Source organism: Schistocerca gregaria, chromosome 1 (genome assembly GCF_023897955.1).
Source record: "Schistocerca gregaria isolate iqSchGreg1 chromosome 1, iqSchGreg1.2, whole genome shotgun sequence".
In the NCBI taxonomy this organism is placed as follows: Eukaryota; Metazoa; Arthropoda; class Insecta; order Orthoptera; family Acrididae; genus Schistocerca; species Schistocerca gregaria.
Window position 1 is genome coordinate 1,105,079,606 of NC_064920.1, and position 20,195 is coordinate 1,105,099,800.

The window sequence follows — 20,195 nt, forward strand, 5'->3', positions numbered from 1 at the left end:
ACGACATGCATACAGTAACAATTCAATCGTGTGTAGTAATTCTTAACACACTGTGTCACGCGCTACGAGCCTGCCACTTAAATTATGTGGTATATGCTGCAAGATGCTTATACTGGTATCAGGCGTGTGCAATTAACTGCTGTTTAAAGTTAACTGACGCCCGAATTCCACTCCAGGTAAATCAGTAGAAGAAGTGTCTACCGACTGATATCCACTTCTAGCTACTGTACAGGAGGTGTCGGGTAGCTAACAGTATATCATTATTTGCAGTAGACCACAAGGAGCGACGTTGTCTGTCAAAATGGTCATTTATGCCTATTAACACACGAAGTAACGACGTTTATTACACAAAATAAGCGTAAGGTGAGCAATGAGAGAAGCGTTAAATGATTGGCGAAGGTAAGACGTTGTCAACCGATATGAGTACAAACTCTAAGAGATTTGGTCGTATGCAAAATCAGTAAGTGGGTCAAAATTATCTATTCATTCTCTCAGCGACCACATCGGCACCGAAACGGTAGATAACATACAGAAGGCCGAAATACTGAATTCGGTCTTCCGAAGTTGTTTCACGGCGGAAGATCGTAACACTGTCCTCCCTTTCAATCGTAGTGCGAACGTCGAAATGGCAGATATTGAGATAATCGATCGCGAAATTGAAAAGCAGCTACAATAGCTTAGTAGTGGAAAGTCTTCAGGACCAGATGAGATACCTATAAGATTGAATAAAGAGTACGCGAAAGAACTTGCTCTCCTTCAAGCAGCAATTTATCGTAGATCGCTTGAGCAACGAAAGGTACCTAACGACTGGAAAAAAGCGCAGGTCATTCCCGTTTTTAAGAAAGGCCATAAGACAGATCCACACAATTATAGACCTATATCGTTGACGTCAATCTGCTGTAGAATTATGGAACATGTTTTATGATCAAGAATTATGCCATTCTTGGAAAATGAACAGCTCCTCTATAAAACTCAACGCGGATTCCGCGAATAGAGATCCTGCAAAACTCAGCTCTCTCTGTTCCTCCATGAGATCCACAGCGCAGTGGACAACGGCGCTCAGGCTGATGCCGTGTTCTTTGTATTCAGTAAAGCATTTGACACCGTCCCGCATTGCCGTTTAGTGAAAAAAATACGAGCTTACGGAGTATCGGAGCAGACCTGCGATTAGATTCAAGACTTTCTTGCAGACAGAAGTCAACACGTCGCTCTCAACGGAAATAAATCAACAGATGTAAAGGTAAAATCCGGAGTAACACAGGGAAGTGTGAAACGACCGTTGCTGTTTACGATATATATAAATGATCTAATAGAAAGCGTCGGATGCTCTTTAAGGCTCTTTACAAATGATACAGTTGTTTATACCAAAGTAGCAACGCCAGAAGATAGTAAGAATTTGCAGAACGACCAGCAGATAATTGACGAATGATACAGACTCTGGCAGTTTACCCTGAACGTAAATAAATGTAACTTATTGCTCATTCACAGGAAAAGAAATCCACTACTGTACAGCTACATTATTGATGACAAACAGCTGGAGACAACATCTGCCGTAAAATATCTAGGCTTAACTATCCGGTGCGACCTTAGGTAGAATGACCACATAAATAGTGGGAAAAGCAGATACAAGACTCAAGATTCTTCGGAAGAATCTTAAGGAAATATAACTCATCCACGAAAGAAGTGGCTCATAAGGCGCTTGTTCGCCCGATTCTTGAGTATTGTTCATCTATGTGGGAACCCTATAAGGTAGGACTGATAGAGGACATAGAGAAGATCCAACGAAGGGCGGCGCGTTTTGCCATGGGATCGTTTAGCTGGCGAGAGAGCGTTACGCAGATGCTAAACAAACTCCACAGGCAGACGTTACGAGAGAGACGTTGTGCATTACGGAGAGATTTACTATTGAAATTTCGGGACGGCACTTTTCAGGAGGAATCAGACAACATATTACTTCCACCCACATACGCCACGAGTATTGACCACAAGGAGAAAATTCGAGAAATTAGAGCCAATACAGAGGCTTACCGACAATCATTCTTCCCGCGTACCGCCGTGAGGGGAACAGGGTTGGAGGGATCAGATAGTGGTACCGAAAGTACCATCTGCCACATTCGGTGGCTTGCGTAGTATGACGTAGATGTAGATGCAGAAATATGTGTCGTCACAGTGCAGGGAGTCGCTCGACTTGAACATATTTAGTGAACAGTGTGTGAATGTAGAGTTCTGAACTCATGATCTTGATTTTTCGAAGGAAATTTCCTGTAGTAATGATGTTATTGGTGTCACTACCATTATTTTCGTGTGCTTTCAGCCCTGTTCCTGGCTGCCTCTTACACTTCCAGATTTCTTCACTGTCCTGTCGTTTGTGTTCAGTGGAGCGTTAGGAACTCCTTATTAGTTTCCATGCTTCACCGTCTCATTTGCATAGAGAATCTTCCGGTCTGTACAGTTTGGATGTTGTCGCATGTTTTAAACTCTCTCGACATGAATCCCCATTACAAAGTACGGGATGCATCAAAAAGATTCAGCCGATTTGGCATGCCCATATTTCTGAAACTAATAAACATATATAATGAATTTTGTGTTTTGATGATCAGGAAAGTGAAAAAGTTTTTTCATACCTTTTCATAGGCGTTCAATACGCTCCTCTTGAGATGTACGGCATATGTCAATGCAGTATCCAAATTGTTTCCACACTGCAGCGAGCATGTCTTGAGTTATAGCTCTCACAGCTACTGTTATGCCACGCCTCAGTTGATTCACTGTTGGTGGTAACCGAGACACATAAACATGGTGGTAACCGAGACGCATAAACAGAGTCCTTTATAAACCCAGACAACAAATAATCACATACAGTCATGTTTTGTGAACTTGGAGGCCAGGAATATCAGCCTGAATCATTTGGTCCAGTCGACCGATCCGTCGTTCAGTAATTCTTTGATTTAAAAATTCCCGCACTTCCAGATGCCAGCGTAACGGGTGAAACGTCCCCTTAGAAAACTATGTATTACTGTGCTGGTAAACCTCTACGTTATTTGATTTTCAAACAGCTGAGCAAACTGAACGTACTCAGGCATTTCTCTCTTTACTTATTCTGATCAAGACTAAACAGACACACAATATTATTAGCGCAACGCAATCTGACTTTTAATAATCCCTACAAAAGAATGACCGTGACTAACAATAACCTATACATTCATGAATCACTTATCTCACAAAAATATTCGTTACTCGAACAACTGCAATACAGCGAGCGCGAATACTGCCAGCTAAATAAAAGATTCTAACTACTGAAGGCACTAACTACTGATAGGCATAGTTAACAAATGAAAGATTTTGATAGAGAACAAACAATGTATTTATCCTAATAGTGTTCAAAAGTCATAATACATATATCAGGTCATGACATTCAGTCTTACGAATTTAGTTTTTCTGACGGACACACGTCCAGATCGTCCGCTCTCAAAACTCAGCCATCTCTCTTCCCACATCCACCACTGCTGGCGGCTCATATCCAACTGCTCAACACTACGCGCTGTTCACGTCCAACTGCCCACCACTACAATAGCGAATATTGCAACAATGCCAATCAGCCAGAGACTGCACACAGCACAGTCAGTGATTTTCATACAGAGCGCTACGTGGCGTTACCAACATAAAAACCTTAACAGCCTACTTACATGGGAACTATGAAAAATTTGAGAGTTGGCTCTTTTCACAGTACGTTGTTCACGTATATATCTCAAATAATACAATAGTTATGACTAATTAAATGGGATGATCCTTTTTGAGGCACCCGGTATTTTGGAAACTTACCCTGATTACGGCGATGTCGTTGACCCAGGCATCAGTAGGGTCGTAATCCGGATGAGGACTAAGGCCTGCCACAGTATGTCTAGTTCCCCCTTCTGGGAGGCTGTTGGTACCACCTACCACCTCGTACACGTCAGTACTGCAGCCAAAACAAACAAAGAATGCGTCACATTTTTGCGGAAGGGAAGTAGTTATAACTTACACTCCTGGAAATGGAAAAAAGAACACATTGACACCGGTGTGTCAGACCCACCATACTTGCTCCAGACACTGCGAGGGGGCTGTACAAGCAATGATCACACGCACGGCACAGCGGACACACCAGAAACCGCGGAGTTGACCGTCGAATGGCGCTAGCTGCGCAGCATTTGTGCACCGCCGCCGTCAGTGTCAGCCAGTTTGCCGTGGCATACGGAGCTCCATCGCAGTCTTTAACACTGGTAGCATGCCGTGACAGCGTGGACGTGAACCGTATGTGCAGTTGACGGACTTTGAGCGAGGGCGTATAGTGGGCATGCGGGAGGCCGGGTGGACGTACCGCCGAATTGCTCAACACGTGGGGCGTGAGGTCTCCACAGTACATCGATGTTGTCGCCAGTGGTCGGCGGAAGGTGCACGTGCCCGTCGACCTGGGGCCGGACCGCAGCGACGCACGGATGCACGCCAAGACCGTAGGATCCTACGCAGTGCCGTAGGGGACCGCACCGCCACTTCCCAGCAAAATAGGGACACTGTTGCTCCTGGGGTATCGGCGAGGGCCATTCGCAACCGTCTCCATGAAGCTGGGCTACGGTCCCGCACACCGTTAGGCCGACTTCCGCTCACGCCCCAACATCGTGCAGCCCGCCTCCAGTGGTGTCGCGACAGGCGTGAATGGAGGGACAAATGGAGACGTGTCGTCTTCAGCGATGAGAGTCGCTTCTGCCTTGGTGCCAATGATGATCGTATGCGTGTTTGGCGCAGTGCAGGTAAGCGCCACAATCAGGACTGCATACGACCAAGGCACACAGGGCCAACACCCGGCATCATGGTGTGGGGAGCGATCTCCTACACTGGCCGTACACCTCTGGTGATCGTCGAGGGGACACTGAATAGTGCACGGTACATCCAAACCGTCATCGAACCCATCGTTCTACCATTCCTAGACCGGCAAGGGAACTTGCTGTTCCAACAGGACAATGCACGTCCGCATGTATCCCGTGCCACCCAACGTGCTCTAGAAGGTGTAAGTCAACTATCCTGGCCAGCAAGATCTCCGGATCTGTCCCCCATTGAGCATGTTTGGGACTGGATGCGTCGTCTCACGCGGTCTGCACGTCCAGCACGAACGCTGGTCCAACTGAGGCGCCAGGTGGAAATGGCGTGGCAAGCCGTTCCACAGGACTACATCCAGCATCTCTACGATCGTCTCCATGGGAGAATAGCAGCCTGCATTGCTGCGAAAGGTGGATATACACTGTACTAGTGCCGACATTGTGCATGCTCTGTTGCCTGTGTCTATGAGCCTGTGGTTCTGTCAGTGTGATCATGTGATGTATCTGACCCCAGGAATGTGTCAATAAAGTTTCCCCTTCCTGGGACAATCAATTCACGGTGTTCTTATTTCAATTTCCAGGAGTGTATTACCGCTAGAAAGAGCTATTTTCATGTGGACAAGCTTAGAGAATTGGATCACTGGGTTATATAATACACAGGATTTCATGGAAGTATTCTATACAAAAAGAAACTATAACTAAAGCTGCCCTTAACTCGAATTCTCGTTTGTCAGATGATTCTGCATTTCTTGCCAAAAGACTCATTTCTTTTGCGCTTTTGTCGTGCACATACAAGAAATATAAGTCACTAGGGGAAAATAGAACAGTTAAATGTGTTAGAAACTAGAGCAATAATCACATAGTGCCACAACGCTCTTGCCTTTGAGCTTCTGTGACGACTCTACACATCTGCAACAGCTTCCTAAAAATGAAACGTCCCCTTAGAAAAATTTTACATGACTGTGCTTAGACTGACACACAATAGTTTTTAGTGCAACGCAATCTGACTTTCAAAAATCCCTACGAAAGAATGTCCCTGACTAACATTAACCTATACGTTTCACAAATCACTTACCTCACAAAAATCTTCGTTACTCGAACTACTGCAATACAGGGAGCGCCACTACTGCCAGCTAAATAAAAGATTCAAACTACTGAAGGCACTAACTACTGATAGGCATAGTTAGCAAATGAAAGATTTTAATACAGAACAAACAATGTATTTACCTTAATAGTCATAATATATATATCAGTTCATGACACCAATTCTCACAAATTACAAAACTCCGCCATCTCTCTCCCCACGTCCACCACTGCTGGCGGCTCACCTCCAACTGCGCAATGCTATGCGCTGTTAAGCATCCAGCTGCCGCTGCCCAACACTTCAATGGCAGACAACAATGCAAACCAGCCACAGACTGCACACAGCACAGCTAGTGATTTTCTTACAGAGCGCTACGTGGCGTTACCAATAAGAAAACGTAAACAGCCTACTTACAAAAACAATGGACAGTAGTTCAGGCACAAGGAGGCTGCAACATGGAATAGTTTCAAGTCGTCGGGGGTATATAGTACCGCCTGTGTTGATTGTGATGCGGAGTACGTAGGCCAGACAGGAAGAAGTTTTGAGACCCGCTTTAAGGAGCACATCAGCGACCCAGGCTCAAAATCGGTCGCAGATGCGTATTTGCGGGAAATGGGTCACCATATCACCGGTATCCAGAACAACATGAGGGTGTTACACTTGGAAAGTAAGGGCAACACCCTTAATGTTTTGGAAGAGGTTGAAATCTTCAGAGTTCTGAAGAAATCCCTTCGCTCCTCACATAATGCCCAGACCGATCTGAGGCACAAGTGTCTTTTAGAAAATTTTGGTTACTTAAACAGGTAGCCTTGCCCCTATAGATTACTTGTAGGTTCTGTATAATATCTTTTTATGCGTACTCCGGGCCTTACGCATTCAGAACCACCACATTTATTATTCTTATGGTTTTAACTAACTGCCCATTTTTTTATATTGGACACCTAGTATGATATTAGACTTTTTTTAAAAAAAAATAGACATAAGGAATTGTTTATCAAATGCACAGCAGCCCCCACTCTTCACACCTTGTACACGTCATCCGGCCTCTGGCGATTCTCGCGCCACTGGGTGAGCGCTTTCCGGGTTTCGGCTACTCAGTCAGGCCGTGTCCGCTGCAGCGCGGCTCCTCTCAACTTGCACGGTATGTTCTGATATGTTTACGTGGTCCTAATTCCGCTGTTTGTTCAAACTTATGTTCTACTCTTCGTCGTTCTTGTTTAGGGGAGTTTTATCAACATCGTATTTTATTTTTATTTTCTAGGCCATTGCCGCTCCCATAATTTTTTAAAAAAATTAAAATTTTAGCTACTGCTTTCACCAAATGTCGGTATATTGGACTTGAATCACCAGGGCAATGTTCAACGTTAGTATGTTATAAATAGCGTATGTGTGTACTTTCTTGTTTCATTCAAAAAACTGTCTGTTTAAAAGTTTAATTTACACCTCAGAATTGGGCGATCGAATAGTTTATATGAGCTCTTATTATATTATTTTTTGTACAGACTGCCTGAGGATGCACCGATAAGTGGTGCGAAACCCGTCGCAGATTAAATAAAAATCATTCATACAGCCAGACAGCCACTGCGGAATTTTCTTTGAAAACATGCTTCGTAAAGATCTGCAAAAATCTAGGCTTATGTGCGTAACAAAACATTCTTGTTGATGGAAAGGGCTCGCATTTCCAGCTAGGCTGCAGTGTTAAAATATTGCGAAGTTTCGCAGAGTGTCGTACTGATCACCTTTTGGCGAAGTGTTTAGTTACTGCGGATGTCGAATATTTATATTAGTGCTGTGTCCCCCTCCACCGGGCTGTGGGCTATTGGATACTGTCCGACAGGTGGCCAGGGTGACGTTGCAATGGTTGGGGAAACGGTGCATCAACAGCTGCATTTGAATCTCTGTGCATTCCGGATAGTGCTGAGTGTACTCTCATCGTACAGCCCCTAGTGCAGGATTTCATGCAAACTAAATTGGAATCCTTCTTCCCTGTTCTCAAAATTCTCGTGAATCCTATTTTCTGTTGCGCTCCAACTAATTTACCTGGAACGCTACCAGGGCTAATGCTAGAGCCTCATGGAAGTGAGGCAGACCCGATCAGCAGGGGACCGCATCAGGAGCAAATAGCTGATGCACAAGTAGTGTCACTAAAGAGTCGAGCAGCTACCGTACAGCCCTGCCCAGAAAAGGGACCAATTGTAACATCACCAATGCAGCAGTAGGGCTGAGCCGCTGTGAGGTGGGTTACCTGACTGTTTCACTTTCAAGCCATGGCTCTTTGTGGCTCTGTTGTCGCATACATGGTGGCAATCCATGTCTTGGAGAAACAAGAAAGGTCCAATCCCATATTAATACTATTTCTAGACAGAAGTACGCAGGCTGATAACCACCAGCTCCGAGGGAGGACCTGAGCCGGTTTACGAGTCTGTCCGGACCATCTAGACACCCTGTTATTATTCATGCTGAGTCAAATACTGGTGACACAGTGTCCTGCAACTGGTGGGCCACCGAGGGCCTGCTGCAGTCGCTGCCAGCTTCCGACTCTCGATGTCTGCAGTTCGAGCTTGGGACCGTGCAGTCCTCAGCCGCCTCTCCTGTGAGGGCGGACTCCTTCCTATCTACCTTTGCTTTCAAGGGAAGGCACAATTCCTGAGAACAGCCTGCTAGGCGCTGGGTCCACTGTTTGATTCTACACACCTCTGTGTGCCCTGCGCCCAGTTGCGTGGCTGCCTCTGGGTTGTGCAGTCACCATCATTCTTGCCGAGTTACCTCTGTGGTCACATCCCCGACCGAGCAACGTCATCTTCAGCCAGGGAAAACAAGCTGCTCGCTGGTAACGGTGTACACTTTATGCTTGGCTTGATTGACGTAACTTTGAAAGTGATGTCAAAGAATGTGGACTCCAAAACACCTGACACATTAAAATGTAAAACTATCACACATATAGACTTACTAGTGTTACGTGTCATGGGACCGCAAGTGATTACCCTTGGAGGCGGAACTGTGAATCGTTATTTTTGCATTTACTTTCACATTTGCTTCTTAAAGGCATGTGCTAGTCTTGAGTTTACCTGCTTTCCGCTGAGTTCCCCAGAAACGATGTGCCTGTTCAACTATGTGCTGCATTCTTACAAGACATTAATTTTGTACCATGTACATCATGTTAAGAAAACATGTGCAACTGCGTATATGTCATCCTACATAGGACACAGTAAAATGATGTTAATGGTCTAAGAAATAGTTGTCTTTCTCGTAACTGTATATCTACCTACATCTAATATTTTTTTTTACCTTACGCCCTGTTATTTGCATGTTTTGCTTTTAGCATTGTACTCGATATTGGCATGAAATAATGTGTCATCCTGCACAGTACACATGGCCTAAGATATAAGTGCATATCTGGTAATTTTATGCCAGCTTGCATCTATGTTTTCAAAATTTTTCAATTATTTGCTTGATGTCTTACTATTTGCGTAGTCTTACTTTCAGAGTTGTACTCGATAATGCCGTGAAAGCCGAAATCTAGATTGTACACAGTAAATGCACAGAAATATACAGTAAAATGGCGGAGAACTCAGTTAAAAACTATTAACGGGTCGTGATTAAGCATTAAAGATCATTCTCATCAAGCTGGACTCAGAATCAGTGACTTTACCGAAACCAATCAGTTCTGTATCATACTGATTTACCTAACAGATTCTGTTGGGATTTGTACTAGTATTGTCGGTTACACATATTCAAACAGAATTGCGGTGACTTACTCAATACGTCGCTACGTTGTTGCAAAATTGTAGCAAGGTACTCAGTTGGCAGTAAAATCCTGATTTCAAAACCTTGTAATTGTGTAGTAGAATACTCTGCTACCTAGGTAGCAAAATGACCCATGACGGACGGAACTGGGAAGACATAAAAAGGTAGAACAGCACTGGAGAAAAGGGCATTCCTGGCCAAGAGAAGTCTACTAGTATAAAACATAGACGTTAATCTGAGAATGTATGTTTGGAACACAGCATTGTATGATAGTGAAACGCAGACTATGGGAAAACCGTCATGGAAGAGAATCGGAGCATTTGAGATGTGGTGCTAGGGAAGAAAGTTGAAAATTAGATGGACTGGTAAGGTATGGAATGAGGACGTTCTTACGCAGAATCATCGAGGAAAGAAATATATGGAAAACACTTTCAAGAGAAAGGTACAAGATGGTAGCAGATTTGTTAAGACATCAGACAATAGCTTCCATTGCACTGGAGGAAGCAGTAGAGGATAAAAACTATGAAGAAAGATAGAGATTGGAATATATCCAGCAAATAATTAAGGGCGTAGGTTGCAGGTGCTACTCTGAGATGAAGAAGTTTGCACAGGAGAGGAAATTGTGGAGGGGCCACATCGAACCAGTGACAAGATTGATGACTCAAAAAAACAAAGAAACCAAAAAAGTTGAATACTACACCTGTTCTAAACATTCATGGTGGTGTCTGATTGTTCTATATCGTGTCTCCCTACCACTTTCGCGCATCGACGCTCTGAGCGTGTTTTTAGGGAATTGCCTAGTTTGAACCTGGGACCTCTTGCTGGTAAGGAGACGCCAGATCACACATGACATGTAAAATTCAGAAGAGTTCAGTGAGACTAGCGATGATATAACCAAATACTAAATGATCTCAGCGTCAGCTCCACTGCACTCCCTGTAAAAGAATCTTAATACTAACTACATTTAGTGGAAGGGCTTCAAGGCTTTCCTATTTTTAATTAGCTGGTAAAATAATTTCGGAAAAGCAGTTAAGTTTACCATTGGATATTTTATTCTACTCACAAAACATTGTTTATAAATTGCGCTATTGATAAAAGGAAGTTTTTTAATACAGGATGGTAAAAACCAACTGCATTCAACAAAAATGTGAACGAATATTCCGTGAATGGGTTTCCAAGTTCTACAATGGATCGAAGGATGACCTATGCCATATCACATCTATAATATAGGTTTAAATTAAGTTTCACAAAAGAGAAAAGCTATCAAAATGGTCTAGAATGACCCTCAATTATCTTTAATAACTTATCTAACTTGTAAATTACAGTGGCTGATGTGGCTTCTCAATAACTATGTAACATAAAAATCATCGTGTTTCAGATTTTTACTTCAAGTGGCAAATGTGAACACCATAAGCTTTAATTGACGATCGACACTAGTATTACGCAAAAAGGAGGTGTAACAGATGAGACCCTTCTGCAGTTCTGAGTGAAGCTTTATGCGCTGTTATGCAGCATCACGTGCGTTCATTACCTAGTCGGTGTTCGTCAGGGGGGCGGCGGCCGGCGCAGCAGCCAACTAGCTCGCCGTCTCGGAACTAACCCTGTCCTCACTTCTCCTTACTACCATTTACCGAAGTTGGTTTTTTTTAAAAAAAACTATCTGGCTGTGTTTTCATCAGACCAATCAGGGTCTCCATGTTAACCTTAAGCTCCGCCTACAAAAATTCTGTCTATCCAATGAGAAACGTTATACTTTTCGTGGTGGGGCAATGTTTTTAAAGTTTGCAACATAACAGAGACACGAAAAAGTCTCAAGTAAAACTTGCACCTGGTGTGGTCCTTTTAGCGTTATCGTAAGATCTATACTGTTCTTCTGGAGGGCTCTATCTTTTAACATGGGCTGGCGGGTGGTCCTAACGTAACAGAGACGCGAAAAAGTCTCACGCTAAAACGTGCGGGTGGTGTGGCCTTAGCGGTAGGCTGGCGACGTGGGTGTCCAGTCCGTCCCTTATCGTACGGCCTTCTAGCTTAACACGGTTCTGCCCTCGGCTTCTGTTCTCGTTTCTCCCATCGGAACTGCGTCGGTCTCACGATGGGAAGGTACGACACGCATTTAGGAATTCTTGTGTTAGTCTGTGGTATTCCATTTGCTCACTCGTTACTCGTATTACTTTGGTTAATTTAATGTCACTATTTATTCGGAGCTATGTGACATACTACTGGATTTTCTTATCATGTCAGGGTTTTCATGGAAGGTGTTGGATTTGCCTGACACCTTACACTGTTGCAAATTACAGTTATGTCGTTGTGTGTTGCATGGTAACTACATAGCAATGGTAAATGCAACATTAAAAAAAAAAATTCTGCGTCAACCTCTTGCTTTAAGATTGAAGTCATTACTGCTTTTAAAAATAAATGAATCAGTGGCATGGGGGCATCATTGACTGGAAATGTTCGATACTAGGAGACCGTTTGCAGCTATTAACAGACTTCATGTTCCCAAAGATGTCACTGGGCCACAGTTGTTCACGACTGGTGTGAAGGACATTCAGAACAGTTGGAGCGAATGATTTGACTACCCTCACTGCTCGACATGAATCCCATCGAACATATGCAGAATATAGTCGAGAGTTCAGTTCATGCACAAAATCGTGCACCAGGACCACTTTTGCAATTATGGGAGCTACAGGGTCAGCATGGCTCAATATTTCTACAGGAAATTTTCATCGACTTGTTAACACTAAGTCGTGACGAGTTCCTGGATTATGCCGGGCAAAGGTGGTCCGACACAATTTTAGGAGGTTCCCCATGACTTTTGTCACCTCAGTGTATGTGTCCATAATAAGTGAACATTTAGTTTATCACTACACTTGTTGAAATAACGGTATTGGGAGGGCTGTTAACACCTAACTGTACCGAGTTTGAGATCACTTTCCTAACCTGATCAGTAGTAGAGCCCTTAGCTATAAATGTGTAAAGTACATGTTGGAAGGATAGTGAGTTTTAGTATACAGCACAGTTAACACAAAACTGCATGTATTGAAACGTCCCCTTTGAAAAATTTATACAAGACTGTGCTTAAACTGACACACAATATTTTTAGCGCAACACAATCTGACTTTCAAAAATTCCTACGAAAGAATGGCCCTGACTAACAATAACCTATACGTTTCACAAATCACTTACCTCACAAAAATCTTCGTTACTCAAGCTACTGCAATACAGCGAGCGCCACTACTGCCAGCTAAATAAAAGATTCAAACTACTGAAGGCACTAACTACTGGTAGGCATAGTTAGCAAATGAAAGATTTTAATAGAGATCAAACAATGTATTTACCTCACTAGTCATAATATATATAGCAGTTCATGACACCAATTCTTACAAATTTCAAAACTCCGCCATCTCTCTCCCCACGTCCACCACTGCTGGCGGCTCACCTCCAACTGCGCAACGCTACGCGCTGTTAGCATCCAGCTGCCGCTGCCCAACACTACAATGGCGAGTATTACAACAATGCCAACCAGCCACAGACTGCACACGGCACAGCCAGTGATTTTCATACAGAGCGCTACGTGGCGGCGGCGTTACCAATAAAAAAACCTAAACAGCCTACTTACATAGCCCCCATGCTCCCCACAAAAAAATTTACAAGTTGTTTTGGGCAGTGGCCAATACAGATTTGAAATTTTTTTTCATAATTACAATAACAAAGAAATGAAATGCACACACTTATCGATACAATGTTGGTCAAAAGCTAAAATTTTCTCACAGTCCATAAAAACAGTCATGATCATTCATCAAAGTAAAATTGCAGTGTTTTCTCAAAGTCTGAGTAGTAAAAGAAAATGCACACGGAAGTAGTGGATTTCCATGCAGTCTTGAAGAAGTAGCGTTGTCCTTCCAACGGAAAGACAGTGCTGATTCTTGACATGCAGACAGATAATGGGCCACAACGGAGCAAACCCACAGCAGAGTTAGTCGAAGTTTTGAAGAATATTGGTAGGTAGGTCAACACAGAGTAGACCCATTGTAGTCCTGGTAGAGATTACAGTATTGGTGGACCACCAGATGTGCAGACCCAGTGCAGTCCTTGCAGAAATAATGGTATTGGTGGGTCATCAAAGGTGTAGACCCACTGTAGTCCTTGTAGAGATGGCCAGCAGCCATCTGTTTGACTGTGCAGGCGCACAATCACCATTGAAGAGTCTTGCGGATAACATAGCAAGTCCATAACACACCACTTGTCCACTCACAAAGTTTTTGGAATTGTCCTTAGAACCAGCAATGCTGTTAACCAGTCCCTTGCTGAATTACCAATACACTTGCAAACACTATCAGTCCCTACTTCTCACATATTGTGCATATACTATGACCAACAGAAATGTGTGCAGTGAAATGTAATTTACAAGTTACTTAATTCAATGAACAGGTGTCAATTACAATTTTATAACATGAGAATACAATAACAAAGGTACAAGATATATCATTAAAGAACATAATAGTACAGATAACATTTGCAGTAATACAGGGTTGACAAAAGAATCGAAATAACAAATACATCAGTGTTACAAAAATTACGACATAAGTACATACATAAAAGATCAGAATAACTTTTGAAACATCAACTTCACACATGAGCATTAAAACAAAACACAATAAATAATGTCTGAACATATTTACAAAAATATAACATAGTATCTGAAAAATTCTACAACATAAATCTTATTAGCTAAACACATAAAGACAGGAAAAAGACAAATACACAAGGGTAAATAAACACATAGAGGGATAATACAAAAGGAAAGGACAGGGTTTGTTTTACTGCAGTATTTTGCATAGAGATCTCCCTTAGATCATCATTATTCCCAAAAAGTCCTATCTAAACCTGCTTTCTGTATTCTGTTCACATCCTCTTTCAAAAATAGTTTTTCTCCACTGTACACTACTTTTTTGGCCAAACCATTTTCTTATAGCTTCTCAATGCATTTCTTCCAAATCATCATAGTTAGTTTCTTATATAGTCTACCCCCTCTTAAGCTAACTTAAATCTACTGAGCTCAGATACTAAACTAAGGGACGAGGCAATGCAGTAGCACAAAACAATTAACACAAACAGCAATGATAAAAAATGGAAATTGGCAAAAAAAAGGCAGCAACATTACAACTAATATAAGGCAATGCGCAGTAAACAAGAAAAATAAATCAGTAATAAAATTGGCTTAACCTAGTAATACAAAGTGACATTCAGTAGCACTATGAATGGCAAACAGCCGCAGCAAATGCTATAACTTATACCTAAACATGACAAAGCTCAAGCAGAAAAAATATTACACTAAAGACAGTAATGCAGATAAGGGAAATTTATATTCACATATTAATGTCTATATAATTAAAGTGGTGCACCACAAAACTAATTCTGCAAAAGATATTACCAAGTAGTTGAAAAGAAAATTGTGTATGCAGTCATTATTATTAATCCCTTCTTATTGTTCTTTCCTTTCCAAGATCTCCTTTTTCGAAGAATGTGGATCATAAAATTATTATTTAATAGATCTGTTGACAGAAAGTGTTCACATTAGCAAATGCATTTAATTTTATAAAACCAATGCTGCAACACAGCTGGAAAACAGATATCAAATGAAATAAGCAACTATGGACAAAGCATAAAAATATCATTCAATAGTCATGTGAGATTTCATAAGTTAGTAGAATTCTCTCAACTCTCGTAGAAAGACGTTTGTTATAATCAGGTGTCAGATGTAAGTATCTTTCTCAGTAATGAGCGTGTCGTATTTGCGGTGCTTTCTACAAAGGAACGTCAATAGATAGGATAATGGCCCTTTTTTTTTTACCTGTGCCTCTGAAAGGCACACACTAATGGCTCTCTTTTGTCAGGTGGTTGTCGCGCAGCTGGGTGCCCACGACGCATTACGTGCAGGTGGTCACTTAATTGTCTTACCGAAATATTTACGACACCAGTTTCCGCTACAGTGGCAGTCTCATATAAAAAAATTCACAGGTCAAGAATTTGCGTTACAAATATGTAGAAACAAAATCCTTTAAATAGAATAGTGTCCAAAAAATTTTCGTCGTCATTGTAATACATTCAAGCATTTACATACATTTCATAACTTTTAAAGTACGATTCTTGGTTTTCAACAACCTTTTTCACAAACCAGAGTCCCTAATCACTACTCATTATTACTTACCTTATTCGTCAACACTTCTTCAATATTTCATCATAACAGATATGTAGCATAATCAAATAACTCATATAGCATCAGCTTAAACATACCTCAGCAGCATAATTCACATCGTCGTCGTAATAATATAACATCTCAGTCAAATCTCAAACGTCATAGCTTTCTGCAATAATTTCGAAACTTAAAAAATATTCTCTGCTCATGTCAAAAGTGTCATCTACCTCAAACGTACATTAAAAATCATGATCCCATACCAAATACGTCATTCAAAGCTCTCATAGTATCACAATGGTTCTGGAAAAATATGAACAGTTCACAAAGTACAGAAAAGAATACAATTTCGTAAGTGTGAAGTTATCCAACTGTGTAATTACGTAAACATCTGTCACTGATGTAGTATAATAAATGTTTGTTTCTCTCAGTTAAATGATCAGATAGCTGTGTAATTTATGTGTTAGATAAATATGGTACCGATATGTAGAGTTGTATAAGCAAATACCATATTAGCTAGGGCTCCTTGTGCTTGCCAAACACATGGTACACAAAGTAAGCGTGTACCCCCCTGAGGATTAATGTAATTATATCCTCAGGTGTTACAGATTACAGCAATGGAATGAAATGTATCACGGAAAACCTTTGTATCATTGTACTTCAAATATCTTTAAAAATAAATGTTTTTAAGTACAAAATTAATCACTCAAATACGTGTACTGTAGCGATAAACTGTGCGTCTTGTTGTAAGATAATTATGTGGAAGTGTCGTAGTTAAGCAAAGTTCTGCTGAAGTCAATGTACTTACCTCGTAATAAATGAAGTGAATTGCTTTGCGTATAAATATCTTAGTTATTACGCTTATTGCCGTGATGAAGAAAGTACTGTGGTGTAACGTATTGCTGTGCTATGGAAAAGGCTGTCTAATTGTAGCTATACCACAAAAGTTACCACTAAAACATGTTTTACTTTCCAGAATAATTCAGAAAAACTGTGCACATATAAAACAGATACACCGCAAAAGCACAATGTAAATTGTGTCACACATTAGTAGCGTCGTGATATAATCGTGTAGCTGTCAAATAAACCAAATTCTAAGTCATCTTTAATTTCACAGAAAGTACTTCAAATAAAGAATGTCTTTTCAACTGAACCAAAATGTTGCATTAAAACCTCATTAACAGTATATGTTCTAAGTATGTAAGCCTTATAGTCGTTACGTAATCGTGCAACTAGCTAGCAAGAATGTTCAATTAACAACACTGTGTCGTCTGTTCACTATAACAATGCATTCGTAATTTCTGTTTAAAAATGTTCCCTAGAATCTAGACTGGATAGTTAACTTCAAACATTGTTGCATGTTAACAATTTTTTAGTCTGACAAAGCATACTATTAATGTAAAGTGAAAAGTTATATGGCAAAGGCAAAGTTAAAAAGCAGATTATCTTTCAATAAACGGTTTCACATGTGAAATATAGTGCAATCCTTTACTCTTCATAGTACTCAGTGTTTCAACTTGAACGCAATTATCATGCGGTAAACGTCGGTAAAGAATACTGGAGTTTTTCTCAAGGTAAGCGCCTATGTTATTTTTCGCTAAGCCAGCCGGCGCACGTGGCTGCCTGTGGTGCGAGTCATTGTCTGTCTCTTTGTTGGCGCGCGCCGTTATTGGGATTAGGAGACCTAACTTCTACAAATTCACCTTGCCGAGAAGGCCCCGCCCTGTTTGAATCCCGCCAGTTCTGATGCAATTCAGGTCGGTCGTTACGATCATATCGTCTGTCGTCATGTCGGTAGATTCCATAGTTTCTTTCTTGTCGGTCACGTGGTCGAGAATTTCTCTCTGAATCGTAACTGCGCGCTGGACCGTTGCGTCTGAAGTTATTCCGTCTCCCGTGATGATAATAGTTCTGGTTGCCATATTGTTTGTTTCTATGATTGTCTCTGTCATATTCATTACTACGGAAATGCGATCTTTCTCTGTAATTATTACTAACCTGCCAACGGTTGTCGTACGGGTGGTGTCTGTTTTGGTCACGATTTACGTTGTAAGAATAGCCGTGTCGTGTCCAGTTATTATTTCTTTCATCGCGAAATTGCGACGGATGTGACCTGCAATTGTTGTGTTCCTGTTTTCGCGTTCCGCGATTGTCAGTGTCAATTTCTAATTCTTGTAAGAGTCCCTGAAAAGCTTCAATGTTGTCTTTGCAACGTCCTACCAAAATAATGTGCCGTAAATGTTCAGGCAATTTGATTAAGCAAATGCGGATGAGTTCTGACGGGCTGTATGGGTTTGACAGGTACTGATTCTTGTGCAACATGTCTTCAAAATATTTCACAAGACTGGAAAATTCAGATTGTTCGAAATGTTTCATCATCATGATGCCATGTTTTACTCGGTCTTGTGTGGCTTGGGACCAATATGCTGAGAGGAAGGTATGGTAAAATTCTCCTTCACTGTGGCAATCGTGAATGACCGATCGCATTCTTACAGCTGGTTCATTCTCTAAGTAGCCACACATAAATTCTAATCTGTGCTCTAGCGACCAGTTGGGAGGAAAACAATGAGAGAATTGATGGAGCCACGCTTGTGGATGAATGTCGTTGCCAGAATTCTTAAATGTTTTGAATTTACGTGCAGTAATGAACAGCTTATAGTCAAAATCATCGTGTCGGCGGGTAGCATATCGGTCATTGTTACGTCGTATCGGCGGTTCCATCTCAAAATTCGGTGCACCTTGCCAATTACTTTCATGATTTCCGAAATGCCCTGTGTTATTATTTTGTGGTTGTTCTGTATTGCTATGTTCCTCTTCCCATACTGGGGCGCGAGTGTCCTCTGAAATATGTAATTCTTGTATTACTTGAGCCAACTGATCTTGTACTTCCCGCATTTCTCTTTTGTACTGTGTGTTGATTTGATTTTGATTCTGTTTGAATTTCCTAATTTGTTCATACTCTTCAGTGTCAGTGAAGGCTACAGGTTTTGTGTCATTCAGATCATCATCTACCTTCGTAGATAAGTTAGTGAACTGATCTGAAAGTTCGGCTACTTTATCCGACAGTGAAATTATTTCCTCTGTGTGTCTTTCTGAACCAATTTTCAGAGTATCTACTGCGTCCTTTAAGTTCGCTTGAGTTTTTGCAAGTTGCGTAACCGAATCGGTAGATGCAACTGAGTCAATTTTAGCTTGCAAGGTCTCATGATTTTCATGAACAATAGTTTGCAGTTCTTTTATGGCTGCTTCGTGATTCTGTAATGCATTTTCATGCCGCGAAAAAATAGGTTGTAAATGCTCACAAATTTGTGTTTTTACGTCATTACAGACTTTTTGACATTTCGATTCGATGTAATGTAACTCATTAGTTAAATCTTTACGTGTTTGTTCAAGTGTGGTGTCTAACTTTTGAAGCTTTTGCTGTGTTTGTCTCTGATTTTGTTCCATTGCGTCTAACTTTTGAAGATTATGTTCCATTGTGTCTAACTTTTGAAGATTCTGTCCCATTTGTTTCTGATTTTGTTCAAGCGTTGTGTCTAACTTTTGAAGATTTTGTTCCATTGTGTCTAACTTTTGAAGCTTTTGTCCCATTTGTTGCATTAATTGTAATAACAATGCACTGGTGTCTGAAACATGTTCCTTAGTCCTATTCGGCAATGCATTTGCACCGGCAATATTCGCAGTTTGAAAAACAGGAAATGTGTCTTGACTTATTTGAGAAAACGGTGAGGACGCAAAACCTGAATGTACAGTATTTGCAATATTGTGTCCTGTCATTTCGGAATCCTGAGGCGAAGTGTTGCCGACCGATCGATCGATAACGCTTTCCTGTTCACTAATTGTTTCACTGCCTACACCATTATTTGCAACCCGCTCCATTTCCCTATGCACAATTACCAAATTACTACTTTGAACATTAGTTAATTCATTACATGGTGGCGCTAACACACTGCTTTCGTCTTCACTGTCATTTCTCAGTTTACTTTGGAGCCTAGTATTACGTTTTTCACACGCCATTATTGTCACAATATTTCACACGACAACACAAAAAAAGCACAATTTGAAAAGCAAAAATAAGAGAACACATTAACATATCACTGAAAATAATATCTAGTTAATTGCAAGCGCAGCTGCGAAATACTTTGTGCAAAACTACATGCATGCCACAACTGTTTTACTGTACAACAACGAAAGACTGCAACTACAAAGGAAATTCTATGATTACGCGCTAGCAATAAACAATAGCTACACTAATTACACAAACTACAAGAAAAAAATCAGAAGATTCCAGTGAGGTATCCTTGGCTAAGGGTCGACA

General features: G+C 41.3%; 1 protein-coding gene across 1 annotated transcript in view; it reads right to left on the bottom strand.

Annotated features, from left to right (window-relative positions):
* The window catches only part of LOC126291597 (trypsin alpha-4-like), an 82,519-nt gene that overhangs the window by 29,612 nt on the left and 32,712 nt on the right, over window positions 1-20,195 (bottom strand). The window contains exons 5-6 of the mRNA XM_049985172.1: window positions 4,019-4,022; window positions 3,820-3,955 (exon numbers count right to left, since the gene is read on the bottom strand). Of these exons, the coding sequence (XP_049841129.1) occupies window positions 3,820-3,955; window positions 4,019-4,022 (140 nt within the window). The remainder of the gene's footprint in view (window positions 1-3,819; window positions 3,956-4,018; window positions 4,023-20,195) is intronic.